At 39.7% G+C, this 21,700-nt stretch overlaps 1 protein-coding gene across 2 annotated transcripts in view; it reads right to left on the reverse strand.

Annotated features, from left to right (window-relative positions):
* The window catches only part of LTBP1 (latent transforming growth factor beta binding protein 1), a 373,900-nt gene that overhangs the window by 109,407 nt on the left and 242,793 nt on the right, over positions 1 to 21,700 (reverse strand). For both annotated transcript variants that reach the window (XM_066595882.1, XM_066595883.1), the window contains 3 exons: positions 19,883 to 19,985; positions 16,179 to 16,250; positions 9,307 to 9,429 (listed from right to left, as the gene is read on the reverse strand). In XM_066595882.1, coding sequence (XP_066451979.1) covers positions 9,307 to 9,429; positions 16,179 to 16,250; positions 19,883 to 19,985 — 298 coding nt within the window. The remainder of the gene's footprint in view (positions 1 to 9,306; positions 9,430 to 16,178; positions 16,251 to 19,882; positions 19,986 to 21,700) is intronic.

Below are 21,700 nucleotides of genomic sequence, written 5' to 3' on the forward strand. Positions count from 1 at the left end.
TTTACATCGTTGGCTCGTTCAAACGAGAATTATTCAGTCTTTAACATTTGTGGCTGAGAAGGACTGAATGAGCGCAGTTTAAGCCGAACAATTGGTGAACGAGTCAACAATGGTTTTTATGCCTGCACAAAATGAACAACGGACGAAAAGTCAATGATCATTTGTCATTCGGTCATTGCCTTGAGTTTAGACCAAACGATTATTATACACTTTCGCTCATTTGAACAATACATTCTATCTAAAAGCACCCTCGTTCAGATGAGCGGTTTTTTGCGCACCAATAGCCGCGCTAAAATAACACGTCTATTAGAACCAACGGTTTCCTATTGAAGCGTTCATATGGACAATTTTTAGATGCGCAAAATACTCACACCTGCGAAAGATAGGACACGCGTGGCTACAATGCACACATCTGAGGTGCGTGCTGCGAGAAAAGATAGGACCTTACCTATCTTTGGTGCATTTTGCGCAGGAGTTCCCATTGACTCCTATGGGAGCTGGATTAACACACAGCACGCACCATGAATCATGTGAACAAGCAAATTATGCACAGATGTAGATTGTGCCTTTAGCTTCGTTCACGCAAATTTTCCACATGCGAGCAGCGCTCTTTTTGTGCGGCTATTTGTGCACAAAAAAACCGCTTGCCTGAGCAAGGCCTAACAGAGGAGGGTCCCAAAATAAAGCCCTTCCTCTATGACATCCTGCTGAGGAGCTGTGCACTTAACCAATTATTGCCAGCAAATTAAACCATTTGACTGGTAGTTTCCAGAAGGTGCATAAGTAAAGTTGTCCCAGTGTAATTAAATGAACATTTTCCAAGTAAACAAATTATAAATATGACCATTATAAATGTGTTATGGGGCCAAATTAGTTTGTTTTGACGCTAGGCGGTACAAGTTTTTTACTTGTGGCTTAAGTCCAGTTTCCAGAATAAAAAAATATCTTCTATGCCATAATCATTTATTTGAAGATAGGAAAATAAATGACATAGTTCTCCCGTCTTGTTTATTGGCATGATATCAGCTGCCTGCTAAGTGGTCATATTTTACCTTCCCTCTCTTCTGCCAGATCATTTAATTTCTCCAAAGACTATTTAAATTATTGTTCAGGAAAGCGAAGGGAGTCTACAGCACATAATTCTGCTCATGGTCAGTGAGCGATCAGCTTGGCATGGGGCTACAAGAGAAAGGGCAAAGGCAAACTGCCAGTCTCACTTCATGAAACAGAAAAGTGTGGCTGAAGCCTGTCTGGCCTTATTACACTGTAAAAGACATCTTTCTGGTCCAACTTTTTGTGGAAATAAAAAGACTAAATAAACATATGGTTTTAGTACACCTATAAAAATGCTTAAATGCAGTTATACTATTAGGAAAAGGTAAATATTTCTTCATGTCCTACTTTTTTGTTTTTGTTGTGTCATTCTTAAGTCATCTATAAACCTCTCCCAGAGTGTAAGCATGGACAATGATGTGAAAAAAGTCAATATTATTTAAAGAAACAAAAATGTTGGTTTAGAGAGAATTTAGGTATGAGACGGAAGATCCTAAGCCAACTCAATCTGGAAAAAAAAGTATTAATAAATACATGGTGGAACTACCTTAGTAGTAGACATTGTGGCCATCTAAGGAAGCACATTCCCACAGGAACACTGATGCAATTCTCTACTAGACCAATGCTCTTAGGGTGAAGAACACAGAGCCAAAATGTATACAGGGTAGGCTTGAAAGGTTGTACAGGAATGTCCTCTCACCTTATATGTTGTACATGCAATACTGTTGTCAGAACTATTGATTTTCTACAGTTTAATTTAGTATGTAATATGATATATTGTCATTGGTAATGTTTTCCCCTTGAGTCAGAAGGTTTACCACCGGGATAACCTGCCCTAACGCATGCTGTTGAAGGCAACCTACACCGCTTTCTGCTTTTTTTAAAAACATCTATGTCCCCCATGACATCATATAAGACTTCTGGGGGTCAGTCACACTGTCTTTTCTTATTTATTTCACAGTTTTCCACTGTAATTTTTGGCATCCATAGGAGACTCAGTTACAGAGGAAACATACCCTATAGTGAGAGTAGTCATTGTGAGATCTAGGGCAGCTAAGACTCTGCAGCTTTGACATGCCAGGGGTCATTGGTGATTTCCCATGAAGGAAATGGCACTTCCGCTCCTCACATTCTCTGCATAACACTCATTGAACACTATGTAGCCTGTAAAATAGCAGGCAGAAGACCGCAGAGAACCCAACCTGCTCCTCCTAGATTGCAGGAGATTTAATGCCATGCTGTATTTTTACTATGGTGCTTGGTCCTTAAGGGGGTAAAAGCTGTGACATGTTGCAAACTGCATGAAAGAAATGCTTATGTGCTTTGAAAACGTCTTTGCGCATAGTGTATCATGAATGTATACAAAGTGATTTAAATAGAAAAATAAAATCCCATCACATGGACATCAGCCAATCCCATTGCATCAGCAATCAAATCAATGTGACGGGCACTTCCGCTTCCCTGACCATGTGATAATTCTTCCTTTTCTATTAAGCCCTTTAAAGACCAAGTGCAGTAAATTTACGGTAACTTTAATCTTGGCAGATAGCAAAAGTACGGCGCAGGATTAAGGCCACCTGCAGACGGCCGGGTCGGGTCCCGCTGCGAAAATTCTCGCAGCTGGATCTCCTGCAGATACCAGCGCGGCACTCACCTGCTCCCACAGGCCTAGCTCTTTGATGTGCCGGCTGCCGGGCAGCCGGCGCAGAGCGGAGTCGGTGGCTGGGTTGTGAGCCCCGCACAGAGATAGAGTGTGCCGCGATTTGTTTTCTGCGCATGATTTCGCGCAGACAAATCGCGGCCGTCTGCCTAGGATTTCGTTTTCTAACGCAATCCTATGACAGCTTCTACGGACGGAAATTCTGCGGGAAATCCTGCCAGGGAACTTCCGCCTGTGTGCAGGGGGCCTAAAGCTCCTGCTTCTGCAGTGTAGCAGGAGCAGGCTGGGTCCTTGGCTGCTAATTACAGCAGAAGACCTGGAGGAGAATGGAGAAGCAGTTTTTAACCACTTCTGCCTTCTCCTTAACAGGTTACATAGCACTCAATGAGCACTGTGTAGTGCAGGGAGAAGCAGAAGTGTTATGCCCACTATTCGACCCAGAGATCACTTGATTGCTGGATACCAACTTCCACAGCAGAGCTGCAGGGTCTTAGCAGATGCTTATCAGCTCTCTTTGTGACTACTGTCACTACAGGGGGAAGGTTTGCCCTGTAGCTGCAGCTCCTATGGATGCCTCAACCACAGTGGAAAAGTGTGAAAAAAAATAGACATACACAGGTCTTATATGATGTCATGGAGGACATTGATGTTAAAAAAAATTGTTACAAAATAATTTAAATAAATTTCAGAATAAAGTATATATACATAAAAAAGAAAAAGACCAACCACCGACGCAAACCAAAACCGTCGCACACCGTAATCGAAAACTATACAAATTATATATATATTGCAACTCGCTGCTGATAGGCCTCCCCATGCCAGACTCTACCCTCTCCAATCTATCCTCAATGCGGCAGCCAGGCTCATCTTCCTGTCTAGCCGCTACTCGGACGCCTCTGCCCTGTGCCGGTCACTGCACTGGCTGCCCGTTAAATACAGAATACAATTTAAACTCACTACCTTCATCCACAAAGCCCTCCACAGCACAGTGCCGCCCTACATTGCTTCCCTCATCTCAATCCACCAGCCAGCCTGGGCCCTTTGCTCTGCTAATGAAATCAGACTGATTGCTCCTTTAATTCGAACCTCTCATTCCCGCATCCAAGACTTCTCAAGAGCAGCACCAAGTCCTCTGGAACGAGCTACCAAAAATATCCAGGCAATCACTGACACACTAAACTGCAGGCGTGCTCTAATTACGCACGTGTTCAGGGAGGCATACCATATCCCCTAAACCAAACCCCTCTGTACTCCACCTGATAACATGCTCCCTAACCTACTGACTGCAATCCCTGCTAGCCGTAATCAACCGACACCTGCAGTCATACCGATTCCGTCACTATACAGACTGACCATTGTCTGTGTGTATAGCATCCCTCACTCTCCACCTCACCATACCGTGCACATCTCCAGCCCCTTTACCTTCTGTATCACCCCATTATCTGTAGTATGTAAGTTTGTTGGCCCCTCACCCCTACTGTTTCCACCAATTGATTACTTCATGTAACCGTTGTCTTGTTTTATTTCCCCTGTATTTTAAGCGCTGCGGAATAGGTTAGCGCTATATAAATAAAGATTATTATTATATGAAAACGTCTAAAACAAAAAGGACCTCTTCCTGTACTATATTTTACCTTTATATACTAATTTTAAAAATAACTATAAACAAAAAAAACATTTTTTAGCATTTTACTAAGACTAAATAACTTTTAATAATACTAAAAAATGGGAGAAAAAGTCAGTGAAAAAAGATATAAAGAAATAGCCCTATATGTCATGGGGAAACAATGCAGAAAAAAAAATTGGTAGCTAAAAGGGAAAAAAAATAGGGACGTAAAGCCACTACAAGGGTAAAATTCCTAAAAAGTGTCTAGTTCTTTAGGACCAAATCACTGTGGTCCTTAAGGGGTTAAATTACTTTATGAACACTCCGCTCTGAAGAAAGAGTTTTCTGATGCGTACAAGCGTTTCCTCCATGATGTTTGTATCGTTTACCGGCTTTTAAACAAGATGGACTAAAATATGAAGTGTTACTGTTGAGTATTGTGGTGCTGGAGGCTTTCCTTCGGATTCTAGTGTTGTCTTCATTCTTGAAAATGTTGAACCTATTCTAGTGCTATCTCATCTGGTTGTGTATTACCGCGCATGTTCTTGTTTCTGCTTCTCTTGAAAGATTAATAAAAACGTAAGCAAACAAAATTATTTTCATTTTCTTTTCTTTTAATCATCATTTGTTTTCCCACAACCCCTTGCCTGCATAGCTGATATCATTCAATGCTGCCATAACAGCCTGTGTATGCCTGTTCTTCACCTTTAAGCCCAGGGTGCAGGTTTCTAATATTCTATTGAGGAGTCGTAATAAAAGTTAAGTTTTAGGAATCAGCTCGGTGGATTTTTCAGCTTGTACATGTTTCCAGTATATACTTTACTCTCCTAGTACTGTATTTTGAAATTACCTGCCATCCATCAAATCAGCCAAACAGCTAAATAGATATGTATAAGTTATTCGAGCCCCCAAGTGTTGTCCCTGTTCTACGACTACTGCAAGCCACTAATTATGTGACCTCTGTCTAGTTTCAGCACAAGATTTATTTTGGCGTAACAGATGTCTCAGGCATGTGCTGGTGATAAAACCCACCTAAATAACTTCTCTTTACACCATTAATCATGTGCCGCTCTTCCAGGAAAAACATCCCTAGTTTAGCAACCTGCTTTGTATCTCCAATATTGAGCTACATATAACAAGTATAAGACCTATTTCTGTAGGGAGGAATCCAGCACCATGATGCTGTTATTGTATCTGCAACTGTTACACAAAAACTACTCCCCAAGCCAATATTCGAGAAATGAATGCCTACTAACCCCTTTATTAGTACCCTTTTTATGGCGTTAATCATGCAGCATAAATGACATGATACATTTTTTTATGCTGGCTGGCACGATTACTACGATAGCAAAGTTATTATTTATTTTTAGTCTTTTCCACTTGTACAATAAAAACCTTTTGGGGGGGGGGGTTACCATTTTTTCTACATTGTTGTATTCAAATTTTTGTGGGGGCTAGTTTTTTTGTGCAGAGTTGTAGTTTTAATTGGCACCATATTGGGGTAGATTGACTTTTTTGATCACTATAATTGTGATTTTTTTAAGAGGCTAAATTAACAAACTAAGTAATTCTGCCTCAGTTTTTTATGGAGGGTGGTGGTTACAGTTTTTGAATGCAGGATAAGTAATGTGTTCAATTAATTGTACAGGTCATTATAGATGTGGTGATACAAAATATGTGGGTTTCTAAAACTTTTTAGAGGGTGGTTATTAATGGTACATACTCTAAATGGGTCACCATTACTAGTGGGGTACCACAGGGGGCAGTATTGGGCCCTATTCTTTTTAATATATTTATTAATGACCTGGTAAAAGGATTCCACAGTAAATTATCAATATTTGCAGATGACACAAAACTATATACATTAATTTACACAAGAGATGACAGAATGCAGTTGCAACTTGGTTTTGATAAGCTGGAGGCTTGGGCAGAAAAGTGGCAGATGAGGTTTAGTACAGATAAATGTAAGGTTATGCACATGGGCAGAGAAAATACATGTCACCATTACACACTAAGTGGGGAACCACTGGGAAACACTGACATGGAAAAGGACTTGGGGATCTTAGTTAACTGTAAGCTTACCTGGAGCAAACAGTGTCAGGCAGCTGCTGCCAAGGCAAATAGAACCATGGAGTGCATCAAAAGAGGTCTAGGGGCACATGATGAGAGCATTGTTTTTCCTCTTTACAAGTCACTAGTCAGACCCCGCATGGAACATTAAGGACATTTTCGGGAACCACTACTAAAGAAGGACATATCAGAGCTTGAGCGGGTACAAAGGTGGGCAACTAAAAAAAATAAATGAAATGGGTGGACTACAATACCCAGAAAGGTTATCAAAATTGGGATTATTTAGTTTAGAAAAAACACAGCTGAGGGGCGACCAAATAACTATGTATAAATATATCAGAGAACAATACAGAGATCTCTCCCATCATCTGTTTATACCCAGGACTGTGATTGTAATAAAGGGGCGTCCTCTACGTGTAGAGGAAAGAAGGTTTCTACAGCAACACAGAAGGGGGTTCTTTACTGTAAGAGCAGTGAGACTATGGAACTTTCTGCCTGAGAATGTGGTGATGGCAAATTTGATAAAATTGTATAAGAGGGGCCTGGACGTCTTTCTTGAGTGTAACAATATTACATGTTAAATTCCCCAATTACTTCAGAAAGGCCGGTGATCCGAGGATTATTCCAATTGGCAGATTGGAGTTGGAAAGGAAGTTTTTCACTAAAATGAGGAAAATTGGCTTCTACCTCATTGGGCTTTTTTTGGCTTCCTCTGGATCAACAGTGAAGGATAATAGGATGAATTGGAGAACATGTGTCTATTTTATGGCCTTACATGCTATATTGCTATGTTACTAACTTTCTTTGACAAAGTATCTTAAGACACTTAAAAGCTATTGTTGTCTTATCCCAACACAACAAATGCAATTGAAAAAGTATTGAAAGAGCAAATACACTGTGGCACTGAATTTTTTCCTAACATGTGAAGCCTCAAGTTAAATTTTGCTGCAGTACATCTTAGTTTGCACATCGTTTTTACTGCACCAGCCAAACATATCCAAAGACCCCCATCTAGTGTTGCCTAGAGTGTCCCTTTAGCATATACTGGACCAGCACACCTTTATAATTAATTTGCAATGTATAAGAACAAACAAGTGGGGTGTATATTTTTCTACAATGGGAGTTAATGTCCAATGTATGCTATTCATGTATATATGGTTGCATATTCAGGGGTCTCCATCAGAGATATACATTGGGGAATATTCCTGAGGTATACCTCCCATGTAAGACAAAAAATTGAAGTGAACAGAGCCTTAAGATACTGTTACACTGAGCAACTATTATTCAGATAGCTGCTCAGAAAAGTCATTAAAGTGTACGAACAACAGTCCATTTGCTTTTACACAGTGCAATGATTGCTCATTAGTTATTAGCCGAGATATCATTCATAGACAGGTTATACAGGTTATGTGTGGTTCACTTCTGAGACAACTGAAAACACACATCGAATATTTTTAATTACCATTATTTATTTATTATTTTTTAATGAACCAGGGGATTGACCAGAGGTGAGTACAATATCCCATTTCACCCAATCAACTCTTAATTATGAGAGCAGGAAAACACATGATCCGCTCCAATGCCAGGCCTGCACACTGAAGAGCTTCCGTGTGTCTGCCATGGAAAAACAATGGAGCACATTTACTAAACTCTTTATGCCAGGCTTCTGGCATACAACTATCACGTTTCGGTGCATGGCATCTTGAGTGCCAAAATGTGTGACTTTTTGCTACTGTGTGTTGGCCCTGCCACTTTCTTTTGTTTTAAAAAAATATGAATAGAAATTAGGGATAGGGACAAATAATTACATTGTCTTTGGTACTACTAAAAATTAGTGTGTGCAAGATGAACGCTTTGCATGTGTCTTGCAACTTATTCTGCTGCCAATATGAATCCTAAACAAAAAGTAGCGGGAAAAAAAATAAAAAAAGACAGACAAGGAGAGAAAAATCCTTTAGAATATTTATTGTATATGCAATTACAAATAATGAACCCATGTCTGCCAAACTGTCCATAATGTGGTAACCAATAGAGATGAGCGAGCACGCTCGGATAAAGCAGTTACTTGTCCGAGCAGGCTCGGGGGGGGGGCGGGGGTGAACAGTAAGCAGTTACTCGAGAAGAGCGATGCTCTCTCGAGTAACTGCTTTATCCGAGCGTGCTCGCTCATCTCTAGTAACCAAACCAAAATCATTAATCATCTATCCACAAGAAAGGTGATAAATGACTGAATGCTGCAGGTCCATGTGCTGGGGCCCAAGGAATTTTTTAAAGCCGGAGTGCATTGAGTGCCCCAGGCAAATGGAGTAGCAGTGCACATGTGTGACCAAAGCTCTATTCACTATCTTCATTGAATTTAATGCAGCAATGGTCACACATGCACACCTTCATTCTATTGATTAACAGGGACATGGAGTGCGATGTTCTAGTGGTTTCTGGAAATTGTAAAGGCGAAGCCACGAGTGATCAGTCATTTATCACTTATCCGATGGATCAAGATAACTGATTTTGGTGGGATACAGTAACCCCTTTAAGTTCCTGGGTAGCCCCTAAAATAGGGGAATTTTTTCAGTATTTGGGAAAAAAATAGATGTGTCCATGATTATTTTTGTTAAGCTGGTAGTATTTAGACAAGTCATTGTGATTGCAATTATCAGCATTTTGCAGCTCACAGTAAATGATGGTAAAGAGTTAATATCTGTATATTGAGCTATAAACATGTATTACATAAACATTTATTATTCATTATGGTTTCCAATATGTCCATTAAAAAGTTTGTTATTTTTTGGACATGTTGCCCAGAAAATGTTTGAAAAATTCAGTTAGCAACCCTAACTTGAAACCAAGGCTCCCAAAGGGTTTTCCAATAAATGTGCACATTTGAGGTGTGTTTGCAAACTACAGGAACTCTACTTACCCACACAAGAAGAATATGTAGGATCTGGAACAAACCCCTGTTTACAGGTACATCTAAAGCTGCCGATTGTATTTAAACATTCTCCGTTAGGACATACGCCTTGCATGTAGCATTCATTAATATCTGCAAAAGGATATAACACAGTACACATGAGCAAAACACTTTATGGAAATAATCTATTTCTAGAGATAAAACTAGATTGTAGTGAATGAGATAAGGGAAGTTTGCATCTGTGTTAAGGGATTCCACTTTCTTGCTCCATTCAGGGAGCAGTAAAGGGGAATTACAGCGGCCGAATGGTTCCGTCTCTGAATTGAACTGATCAGCGCTGGAGGAACCCCATTGACTATAATGTCGCCCGCCTGCTTTCCATCCAGCTGCCAGGCTTTAGGAGAAAAGCGCTGGATCTGTGACAAAACCTCCGACCTAAGCTTCTGACACAGATATAGAACCGACCTAAGAAACTGGTACCTTTAGCAGAGTACAGCATGATTCAAAATACACAAGCAAGACACCAAAAGATGTCAAATAGATTTACCCAAAATGATTACATCGCTATGTTGTATGGTCTTTAATACTTAGGTACAATTTGGAACAAGAAAATTAAATTACCGGTATTTGGAATGGATATGATATATTAAAGTGGAGAAAAATGAAAGACGAAGCAAAATGGAAAGAAATGAAGGGAAATAGAAGGAAATTAAGGAAAATGAAGCTTGCCAGCTTGTTTTTTGGGATTGGAAAAACACTAAACAAGTAGGAGCACAGTGTCCCAATACCCAATGGTATCGTTCCATACAAATGATGATAATCACCGCCCTATGGCAAAAGGGTTTCCAACGAGGTTTTAAAGTAAAATGACCACATGTGGTCCAGACATGGCTCTTCAGTTGCTAAATTTCATAAATGATATTCAATTATCTTTGCTTCTGTTAAGCAGCTTAAATGTTGGTACTGCTGATAGACAAAATATGCAGTTTGCAGAAAATGTTATCAGATAATCTGGATTATCAAATTATCACAGAGAAGTTTGCAAAACTCATTAAATTATAAACCCTTCTAAAACAAAGTCAAAAATTAACAGGGTTTATCAGCACTCTAATATTTTTGACCTTCCTTAGGATAAGTCGTATATACGTATCTGATTGGCGGGATCCTCCACTCAGGACCCTTGCTGATCAGCTGTTTAAAGAGGCTACGACATTCAGATGAGAGACATGGCCTCTTCATTCTATACCAAAAATCTATGCCAAAGGCAATAATAACCCTATATGTGGTCCCCTAAAAAGTAACTTTTATTGAAGACTAATAACATTTCACACTGTATGAGTAATTAAAAACCCAGAACACCTACTGCCCAGTTTATAGCACTGTATAGTCAGGAAAAAGTGTCCTCTAGGTATAAATACCCACAGGTATGCATTAAATCAGGGGAGGTTTTGCTCCCTCCACTACCGCTACACCCTCTGACACTATAGGGTTAGGGAGTGAGCAACGGATAGGGCAAAAACACAATGTGGGAATCTGATTTAAAAGAAAGTTCTCAGCATGTTCTGCCAGAGATCTGGAGTTCTCAGGGGAAACGAGGCTATAGACACGATGCCTGGCAACATACAGCCTTACGTACAATATATTATATTGTGCTATATACTGGGACACCAGGGGTTCCGGACTTTTAAAGGCTCATATAGATAGTGTGAAACTTTATTAGTTTTCAATTAAAGTTATATTTTATGGGACTCAATATAGGGTTATTGTTGGCTTTGGCATAGGGTTTTGGATTTTTTTCTTATAATGTAATTCTTTTGGGTCCTGGGCCATTTGTTCTGGTTTTGGAAGTTCACCCTATACCAGGCACACTTTTCACATAAATAGGACTGAGCAACTCTCAGGCCATGCGGAGAATATACGTAACAACACTGGCCTTCCCTGAGTTCCAGGACTTTTCCAACAGGTAATTGGCGAGGGTCCAATGCAGTGGGCCCCAGAGATCAGATATCAGATATTGATGACCTGTAAATCATCAATAATGGAGTACCAGAAAACCCCTTCAAACATTAATGCATCTGAACGGTGAGCACAAATGAGGAAAGAATCAAAGTTTATAACACACATGCTGAAACTCTACTTATCCGTTAAGAAAACAAAAACATACTATTCGAAACCCTGTGTTCTGTTAACACTTGTTACATTGATTGTACTGCCTAGAAAACACATATTCAAACACATCAGTAAATCTGGGCATTCTGAGTTCATATGGGGGTGCTTCATTCCAGACCTCCATTAATTAGCTAAAGAAGAGAACAGCTAACTGTCCCTTTATTTCACTGGACACTGTGTAATGCTTCATTTTGCCTATAGAGGCACTGCAGGAGAAATGAACACTTGCAGTCAGATTACTCTGCTGATCACAGCTGATTGCTGGGCATTCCAGCAGCAGGATAACCTAGGCCCACCTTATTTTTCAGTTGACTTTTCTAATTTAAAGGCATTGTAAAACTGGGGAACCTTGTTAAGTAATTACAGTAATTAAGTAACAATTTCCCATCAGTTAAACTTGATATATTCAAAAGTCTTAGAAAGAATTTGGCAACCAGTGACAACTTAGCTCATTGACTCGAGGTACAGACTATCCCTTATACTAATGTTGTTCCAAAATGCATAGATATATGAAAATATGTCTAGCAAGGAAAATTCTTGGCAAAACCCATGCACTATGTTTCACTCAGACAAGGCCAGAGGGAGCACAGAAGACACTGGAATTCAAAGAAAATCAAAAAGGGAATCCCCGGGTCATTTTCCTATAACCCATAATTTGCAGATCTACAGTATTACCAGCTGTGTCAATCTGCTCATGGTAATGAACAAAATATTAGCACAATATGCATGTAATAGCATGAGGTCATGAGTATTTATTGAACAACCACGTTCAGCATTTGCAAGAGCCAGAACAGGCACACAACACTTGTTAAAACTGAACACTGCTGTATCACTGAAAGTTCAGGAAACCAGCAATGTGGGCAGCAGTTTATTCCATTAGAAGATATTGAATACATTCATCAAAGGCCACATAGGTTTCCATATGAGGCCATACATGCTTGTTTCTTCTGTTTGACAGAAAAGGTTTTTTTTATTATATTCAGAAGAGATAACAGACTGAAATCAGCAGAAATCCTTTGACAACCAACATTTTAAGGCCAATTTAGACACAACGATTATTGCTCAGAAGATGGCTTTTGAGTGAATTTTAAGCGATAATTGTTGTGCCTAATAGGCCTTTATATCTTTAAATATAAAATGCAAATCCATAGTTCTGGTCCGATTTGATTGTAATTTTGCATAAGCGTTCTTCAGCACCAGCTGACGAATACTGGCGTAATTAAGAATCGAAAACTCAACAGTTTCCCTTCAATTTTTGTGTAACCAATCACAGCTCAGCTTTCTGTTTTTGCACAGTTGAGGTAAAATAAGCTGTGCTGTGGTTGGTTATTTTTTATACTGCTGAGGTAAAATAAAAGCTGCGCTGTGATTGGTTGTTATTTCCTCTACTGTTGAGGTAAAATTTAGCTGCGCTGTGATTGGTTGTTATTTCCTATACTGCTGAGGTAAAATGAAAGCTGCACTGTGATTGGTTGTTATTTCCTATACTGCTGAGGTAACATGAAAGTTGTGCTGTGATTGGTTGCTATGGGCAACACAGATTTAGCTTTGGACAGCTTGCATAAGAGTGCGGTGTGGGGCTCATTTTTGTGTCCCATTTTGTATATTCCAGAACTGATATTCATAAAATCGCAGTGCAACGCACCGGTATATCACCTACTATATACCGTAATATATATACACTAACGTTCAAAAGTTTGGGGTCACATTGAAATGTCCTTATTTTTGAAGGAAAAGCACTGTACTTTTCAATGAAGATAACTTTAAACTGGTCCTAACTTTAAACAAATGCACTCTATACATTGCTAATGTGGTAAATGACTATTCTAGCTGCAAATGCCTGGTTTTTTGTGCAATATCTACAAAGGTGAATAGAGGCCCATTTCCAGCAACTATCACTCCAGTGTTCTAATGGTGCAATGTGTTTGCTCATTGGCTCAGAAGGCTAATTGATGATTAGAAAACCCTTGTGCAATCATGTTCACACATCTGAAAACAGTCTAGCTCGTTACAGAAGCTACAAAACTGACCTTCCTGTGAGCAGATTGAGTTTCTGGAGCATCACATTTGTGGGGTCAATTAAACGCTCAAAATGGCCAGAAAAAGAGAACTTTCATCTGAAACTCGACAGTCTATTCTTGTTCTTAGAAATGAAGGCTATTCCATGCGAGAAATTGCTAAGAAATTGAAGATTTCCTACAACGGTGTGTACTACTCCCTTCAGAGGACAGCACAAACAGGCTCTAACCAGAGTAGAAAAAGAAGTGGGAGGCCGCATTGCACAACTAAGTAAGAAGATAAGCACATTAGAGTCTCTAGTTTGAGAAACAGACGCCTCACAGGTACCCAACTGGCATCTTCATTAAATAGTACCCGCAAAACACCAGTGTCAACATCTACAGTGAAGAGGCGGCTGCGGGATTTTGGGCTTCAGGGCAGAGTGGCAAAGAAAAAGCCATATCTGAGACTGGCCAATAAAAGAAAAAGATTAAGATGGGCAAAAGAACACAGACATTGGACAGAGGAAGACTGGAAAAAAGTGTTGTGGACGGATGAATCCATGTTTGAGGTGTTTGGATCACAAAGAAGAACGTTTGTGAGACGCAGAACAAATGAAAAGATGCTGGAAGAATGCCTGACGCCATCTGTTAAGCATGGTGGAGGTAATGTGATGGTCTGGGGTTGCTTTGGTGCTGGTAAGGTGGGAGATTTGTACAGGGTAAAAGGGATTCTGAATAAGGAAGGCTATCACTCCATTTTGCAACGCCATGCCATACCCAGTGGACAGCGCTTGATTGGAACCAATTTCATCCTACAACAGGACAATGACCCTAAACACACCTCCAAATTGTGCAAGAACTATTTACAGCAGAAGCAGGCAGCTGGTATTCTATCGGTAATGGAGTGGCCAGCGCAGTCACCAGATCTGAACCCCATTGAGCTGTTGTGGGAGCAGCTTGACCGTATGGTACGCCAGAAGTGCCCATCCAACCAATCCAACTTGTGGGAGATGCTTCTAGAAGTGTGGGGTGCAATTTCACAAGCTTACCTCAACAAATTAACAGCTAGAATGTCAAAGGTGTGCAATGCTGTAATTGCTGCAAAAGGAGGATTCTTTGACGAAAGCAAAGTTTGATGTAAAAACAATGTTATTTCAAATACAAATCATTATTTCTAACCTTGTCAATGTCTTGACTCTATTTTCTATTCATTTCACAACGCATGGTGGTGAATAAGTGTTACTTTTCATGGAAAACACAAAATTGTTTGGGTGACCCCAAACTTTTGAACGGTAGTGTATATATATATATATATATATACAGGGGGTGGACAAAAATATGAAAACACCATACAAAATGCATGCCTTAAATTACATGGGATTATAAATCATAATTCAATAAGACATGTAGGGACCAATTTTAAATGGAGGTAATATGACACAATGTTGCCCGAGCAACAAGGTTCCATTGGTCAGGAGTTTGAGCCACTAAGTTGCTGTTACCAGCTGGCTCCAAAAACTACCAAGAGCAGGGCAAGAGGTGAGGTAAACACAAATTTGTTGGGAAAGCTCTCAGCCAAGCAGGGGTCAAAAGGGCAGCTAATGATTAAAATCCCATGCATTTTGTTTATACATTTCTTTAATTATTTTATTCATTTTAAACATACCTACAAGTTCTTTCTGCTCTCATACACTGTTTCTTTAAAAAGAAGGAGGTTATGTATGTTTAAGCCGAGTTCAAGCCCTTGTCAAACTCTAGCACTGTTACTGAATTGAATGGAGCAGCTGTGTGCATACATGACATCCACTCAGTTAATTCGGGGGCCAACTGAAACCCTGTTCTCTAGTTCAGTAAGTGTCTCAGTAGTTGAACCCTCAACGATGAGCTAGTTATGCCCCTTCCCATTGATGAGGGGTAACGTAATCTTACTGGAATACCCCTTTGACAAAGGAGGAAGGAGACAGAAGCAAATGCTCATACAGATGAGGCTGCTGTAGCTATTTGTAAGTGATTAAAGTATAATTGTGAGCCAATGACTGAACTGCAAACGAGAATTGTTAGTTTCTCGTTTGTCATTCAGTTTCAGCTGCTATAAAAATCATTGTTGGCTTGTTCATTTCTTGTTGTGTTTAAATACTGATTGTTTAGTCTTTCACATAGGAATGTGGAAAACTGAACAAAAAGTTCACGATCCTCAACGATGATCTGTCGGTCTAAACAGGCTACACGAGCACAAACAAGCTGGTGATGACGGTAATCGTGCAGTTGTCGTTGTGTGTCAAAAGGGCCATTACTGTGTTACATCTTCTGGAATCACAGCTACACTGCTCAGTCCTTCTTTAGTGTCCTCCATGGTACTATTATTTTTTGTGTGTGCTGCAGAGAGCTATGGAGCAGAAACTGCTGTTTTCTCCATATGCATTGTATAAGACATCATAGCAGTATTCTTCACTCACCAGCTCAGTGAAAACTGATTATTAGATACGTAGTCTGCAGAGGGAAAACCGTGAAAAAGGGGTCTTATAATGGACAAATTTAATGTCAGCTGTTTAGCCACATTGATTCTACTTTTCTGCTCACCGAAAGGAGCAGAAAAGCAGAACCCCAAGTTTAGATGTGAAATCACCTTTAGGCACTTTATACAAGTTTATGAAATAACCCTCATTCCTTTATATCACTGTACTCCAATAATGGAGTCTTCCCATGACATACCTTGGCAGAATGTCGCATTTATACGCTTGTAACCTTGAGGACACTCCATATAGTGGGAATTCGATGAGTAAGCTGCAAAGAAATAAAAACACCATTAATAGGAGACCCCCAATAAACTTTTCTATACTCATACTGGGGCAGATTGATTGCTGATTTTTAGGACTCCTTCACATGACTTTATTTGCATGCGTTTTTGCACATGTAAACTTTACACATGCAATATGCAGTAAATAGAGTCCTTTGATTTCAATGGGTTTGCTCAGACCTCTCTCTTTTGTGCGCACATTTCACGTGCACAAAAAAAAAAACCTGCAGCATGCTATACTTTTGTGTGCATTTGCGCAACGAAGATCCCCTTGAAGTCTATGGCTGATGTGCCAACCCACGCAGAATGCGCAACCAGATGCATGAAAAGCAGTGCAATTCTGCTGGAAAAAGAGCATAGCTGGAACTCATTAGACGGATTAGCAAATTAAGTCAGTGTGCAGTTGTGTCCCACATGCAAAAAACCCTGCCTTGCCCGCGGATAAAGGGTGGCTTCACACGGGCACATACACAATTGCACTCATCTCAACCCAATGTGTTTGCGCCATGAATGAGTTTGTTTGTTTTTTGCATGTTTCTGCATATTTTACTGTACTTTTTACGTGCACAAGATGTGGTTTTTTTTGTGCATAGGACACAACCATGTCCTGATTTAAATAACTATTTATCCTAATGAGTTCCAGATGTATTCTTCTTCGCATCTCCTTGCATATTGTGCGCACGTTTGCACATTCCGCCATAGACTTCTATAAGGATCTTTACACACAAAAGTACAGCATGGTCGGTTTTTTTAACACACACAAAATCAGAAATGTGTATGAAGTGAACCCATTGACATTAGTGCAAATACATTGGGTTGAAACTCACGCAAAAGAACATATGAAAAAGCCCTAATGGCTGCAGAAACTGAACGACAAACAAGTTATCATTCGCAGCTCAGTCCCTGCCAACGCTTACAATGAACGATTCTCATTCAGATTCCCGCGGTCCAGCGAGAACCTGAATGATTATCGTTCAGTGTAAAAGGGCCCTTAGCTACAATGTATCTTTGACATCAAATATCCTTTGTTACCTAATTCCAGTAAATCCCTTTTTCTCGATAGTCTGCCTTACAAGTCGTATAGAATTACCAACTAGTGGAATATAAAAAACATTTTTTACATGCTGCTCACAAAAGTAGAGTCATGTTGATTCCCTTTTTGCACCAACGAGCAGACAATCTCATTACTTGCGCGGTCTGCTAGGTTTGTACAGTAACTTTCATTTTTTATTGTAAACTAGCCTGAATAGATTTTCCAGTAAACTTCAAGACTTTCAGAAACACTTTCACATTCTCTGATGCCAAGCCCTCTGATTCTAGAAGACATGTACTCTGTGGAGACTTGTACTGCTGGCAGGTTATTGCTAAGCACTAGCTGTGTCCTGACTGGAAACTTACAAAATGGGAACCTGCAGGGAATGTGCAAAAATAACAAAAGCTGCGTCGGGATGCATAATTGTATTATATTCTCTTGACTTGCATTGGAAGTCTGAAAGAAGTTGGAGAGTGAGCTGTGAAGGTACGTCCCAGGCACACATGCTGGACGTGATTCACCGCGAGTGGGCAAAGATACGCTTTAATGTCAAATTGTTGATTCATTTCTCTTGCCCAAAGTGAGAACATTCATGATGAGTCAGATCCTCAGGGTTCCTATAGTATGAAATGAATCAGCGTTCATCAGTCAACATCACCTCCTCTCACTTCAAGATTCAGGAACGTTTCGATGTAAAAAATGTTAATCTTGTAACACGAAGAGTGGAAAAGAGAAAAAATCCTAAACAGGTGAACTATTTTTAAAGGAATCGCATACCATTTTATGATCTACATATAGAATCAACCTACAAAAAGAGTTGAAGAACTTTGTAAATACACCACATTACTTATCTGCACTGATTCTTTTTTTTATAAATATATCAGGGGAACAATACAGAGATCTCTCTCATCATCTACTGTATTTATACCCGGGACTGTAACAAGGGGGTGCTCTAATAACTATATATAAATATATCAGGGGACAATACAGAGAGCTCTCCCATCATCTACTGTATTTATACCCGGGACTGTAACAAGGGGATGCCCTAATAACTATGTGTAAATATATCAGGGGACAATACAGAGATCTCTCCCATCATCAATTTATACCCAGGACTGTAACATAGGAGCGCTGTAATAACTATGTGTAGATATATCAGGGGACAACACAGAGATCTCTCCCAGATATCTATTTATACCCGGGACTGTAAAACGGGGGCGCAATAAAACCAATGTATAAATATATCAGGGGACAATACAGAGATCTCTCCTATAATCTATTTATATCCAGGACTTAACAAGGGGGTGCTGTAATAACTTTATATAAATATATCAGGGGACAATACAGAGATCTCTCCCATCATCTATTTATACCCAGATCTGTAACATAGGAGCGTTGTAATAACTATGTGTACATATACCAGGGGACAACACAGAGATCTCTCCCAGACATCTATTTATACCTGGGACTGTAAAACGGAGGCACAATAAAACCAATGTATAAAAATATCAGGGGACAATACAGAGATCTCTCCCATCATCTATTTATATCCAGGACTGTAACAAGGGGGTGCTCTAATAACTTTATATAAATATATCAGTGGACAATACAGAGATCTCTCCCATCATCTATTTATACCCAGATCTGTAACATAGGAGCGCTGTAATAACTATGTGTAGATATATCAGGGGACAACACAGAGATCTCTCCCAGACATCTATTTATAGCCAGGGCTGTAACAGGGGCATGCTCAGATAACTATGTGTAGATATATCAGGGGACAACACAGAGATCTCTCCCAGACATCTATTTATAGCCAGGGCTGTAACAGGCGGATGCTCTGATAACTATGTATAGATATATCAGGGGACAATACAGAGATCTCTCCCATCATCTATTTATACCCAGGACTGTAACATAGGAGCGCTGTACTAACTATGTGTAGATATATCAGGGGACAACACAGAGATCTCTCCCAGACATCTATTTATACCCAGGGCTGTAACAGGGGGATACTCTGATAACAATGTATAGATATATCAGGGGACAATACAGAGATCTCTCCCATCATCTATTTATACCCAGGGCTGTACTGTAACAGGGGGATGCTCTGATAACAATGTATAGATATATCAGGGGACAATACAGAGATCTCTCCCATCATCTACTGTATTTGCATTTTTAAAAGTGTAATTGTTTTTAGTAAGAGAAACCAGGTAATAACTAAAGCCATGGACTTTACTTATGAAACATGTTGACTAGAATTGGGGTTGCTACGGTTGAAGCCATCCTCGTTGCCCATGTGGCAAACAAATGCTTTTCTTTGTTCATGATCACATTTTGTGAGACATAAAAAGTCTCCCCTTTTTGTTGAACTTGTAGACTCCCTCATTATGACTTATTTCAATATGCCCAATACCGCTGTAGTTTCTAACACGGTACCAAAATTTAAATGGAGAAACATATAACTTCTAGACACTTCTAACTTCACATCTAGTCCTGAAAACTGCCGATTAAGCATTTTTGATCTAATGTACAAAAATAGTTAAAAACATTCTGTATTGATTACATACATACTATACTTACTAGTTTTCTTTGGGCATTTCATACATTTGCCTAAGCCCCATGAGGTGCCCACTGTTCCACAGCAATCTTCTTGCTTTGAAAGTCCCGGGAGCGGCTTTCCACACTATAAAATAAAATTAGGAACCAGAAGGTCACAAGCATTTTGGTTTAACCTATCATAACATACCAGATAATAATCAGGGGATATGCTGTGCTACTAAATTGTTTGTGCACGGTAATCTTTTTCCACAATGTGCTTGAGTTTTTAAGCCAACTGTAACTGGTAAAAAAGTTGTGTAGTCTTTCTGTGAAAACTGAGCAGTCCCAGCTACGGCTTACTGTCCTGCAGTTCTAAACCTTGTCGATGTGCTGCTCACTCTATATTGTGAACACCTATGTACTTGAAAAATACTCTTTACTTCAACTAAAGTCATGGACTTTACTTATGAAAAGCTCTTCATGAAACTTTCAAACACGTTGACTAGAATTGGCATTGCTAAGGTTGAAGCCATCTTCGTTGGCCATGTGGTAGAGGATAGACAATTATTTTGCTTTGTTCATGATCACATTTTGTGAGACATAAAAAGTCTCCACTTTTTGTTGAACTTGTAGTCTCACTCATTATGACTGATTTCAATATGGGATGCCAAATACCACTCAAAATACGCTTTCTACATCTGGGCATATGGTTGCTGTAAAGCTGTCTATACATATTAAGAAAAAAGTTGGCCAAATCAGTTGATTTCAGCAGGATTGGCTGTCAGGGGGGCCTCCTGACTTCAGCAACATCAAATGTAAGTGAGAAAAGAATTGGGCATGTTGGATTTCAACATGCCCATTCCCTTGTCTCCACAGGAGATAAGTGGCTGCCAAAGGAGCCTGGCAGAACATATTCCCCTCTCCTTATTGGAAAAAACGTGTTGCTTGGCCAATAATGCATTCTTACAGTGGAGTTGGGAGGAATAGCTGTCTCTACATCTTGCTCCGTCAACAGCTATCTCATGTTTGACCAGCTGGAAGGGGTTGTCCAAGTTACCGTAAAAAAAGGCATTTTCATACATCCTTTTATAGAAATCTGAGTATGTAGAAAGGAGTTCTCTTTCAGGATCCTTATCTCTAGACTAGAATAAGGAGCGGTTGCAAAGATTATCTATCTCACTGGAGGAAGTTTTTCTGTCCTGTATTACACAGACAATACATTGATTTGAATGGGCACAGTGTAATGCTTCAAAAATCACAGTGGTATTCCAAATCTATATGGTCGTATAGGCACCCTTCACAGATATAGATTAAAATTAAAATGAATAACTTTTATTAATAACTAGTTAAAATTGGGGCCACATAAATCATATAACAAACAAAGACAGACGTGGACTAACAACATGGATCATATAACAAGACCCAGTGATCAAATGATATGAGGGTATCGATTCCCTTCTAACAGCCAGTCAGGTTAACCCCTATTGACAATATTAGGGGACTGGGTCACTGGTTTGTAGCGGTACGTCACGAAGCAAAAAGTTGGTCAGAATGTATCAGGTTTCCGGTTAGGGAGAGCAGGGTACCTCCATTTATGATTAGAGGCTGGAAACCAGCTGACCTTATTTTTTGTCGCCGCTTTCAATATATCTGAATACAGTAGGGATTCATGTATTTAATCAGATGTATGTGTTACACAGTATGAAGTCCATAGTCACTCAGGGTTTGGGTATTACGGCGTTAGTACTGGAAGAATTGGTTTATATGGTAAACACCCACTCAGATACTATTATGCGTAATCCACCGTTGACAAATAGAGTAAATTGCTAAGCAGTCGCTCATGTATGTTACGTCTATTGA

This window comes from Eleutherodactylus coqui, chromosome 3, assembly GCF_035609145.1.
Source record: "Eleutherodactylus coqui strain aEleCoq1 chromosome 3, aEleCoq1.hap1, whole genome shotgun sequence".
NCBI classification, from domain to species: domain Eukaryota; kingdom Metazoa; phylum Chordata; class Amphibia; order Anura; family Eleutherodactylidae; genus Eleutherodactylus; species Eleutherodactylus coqui.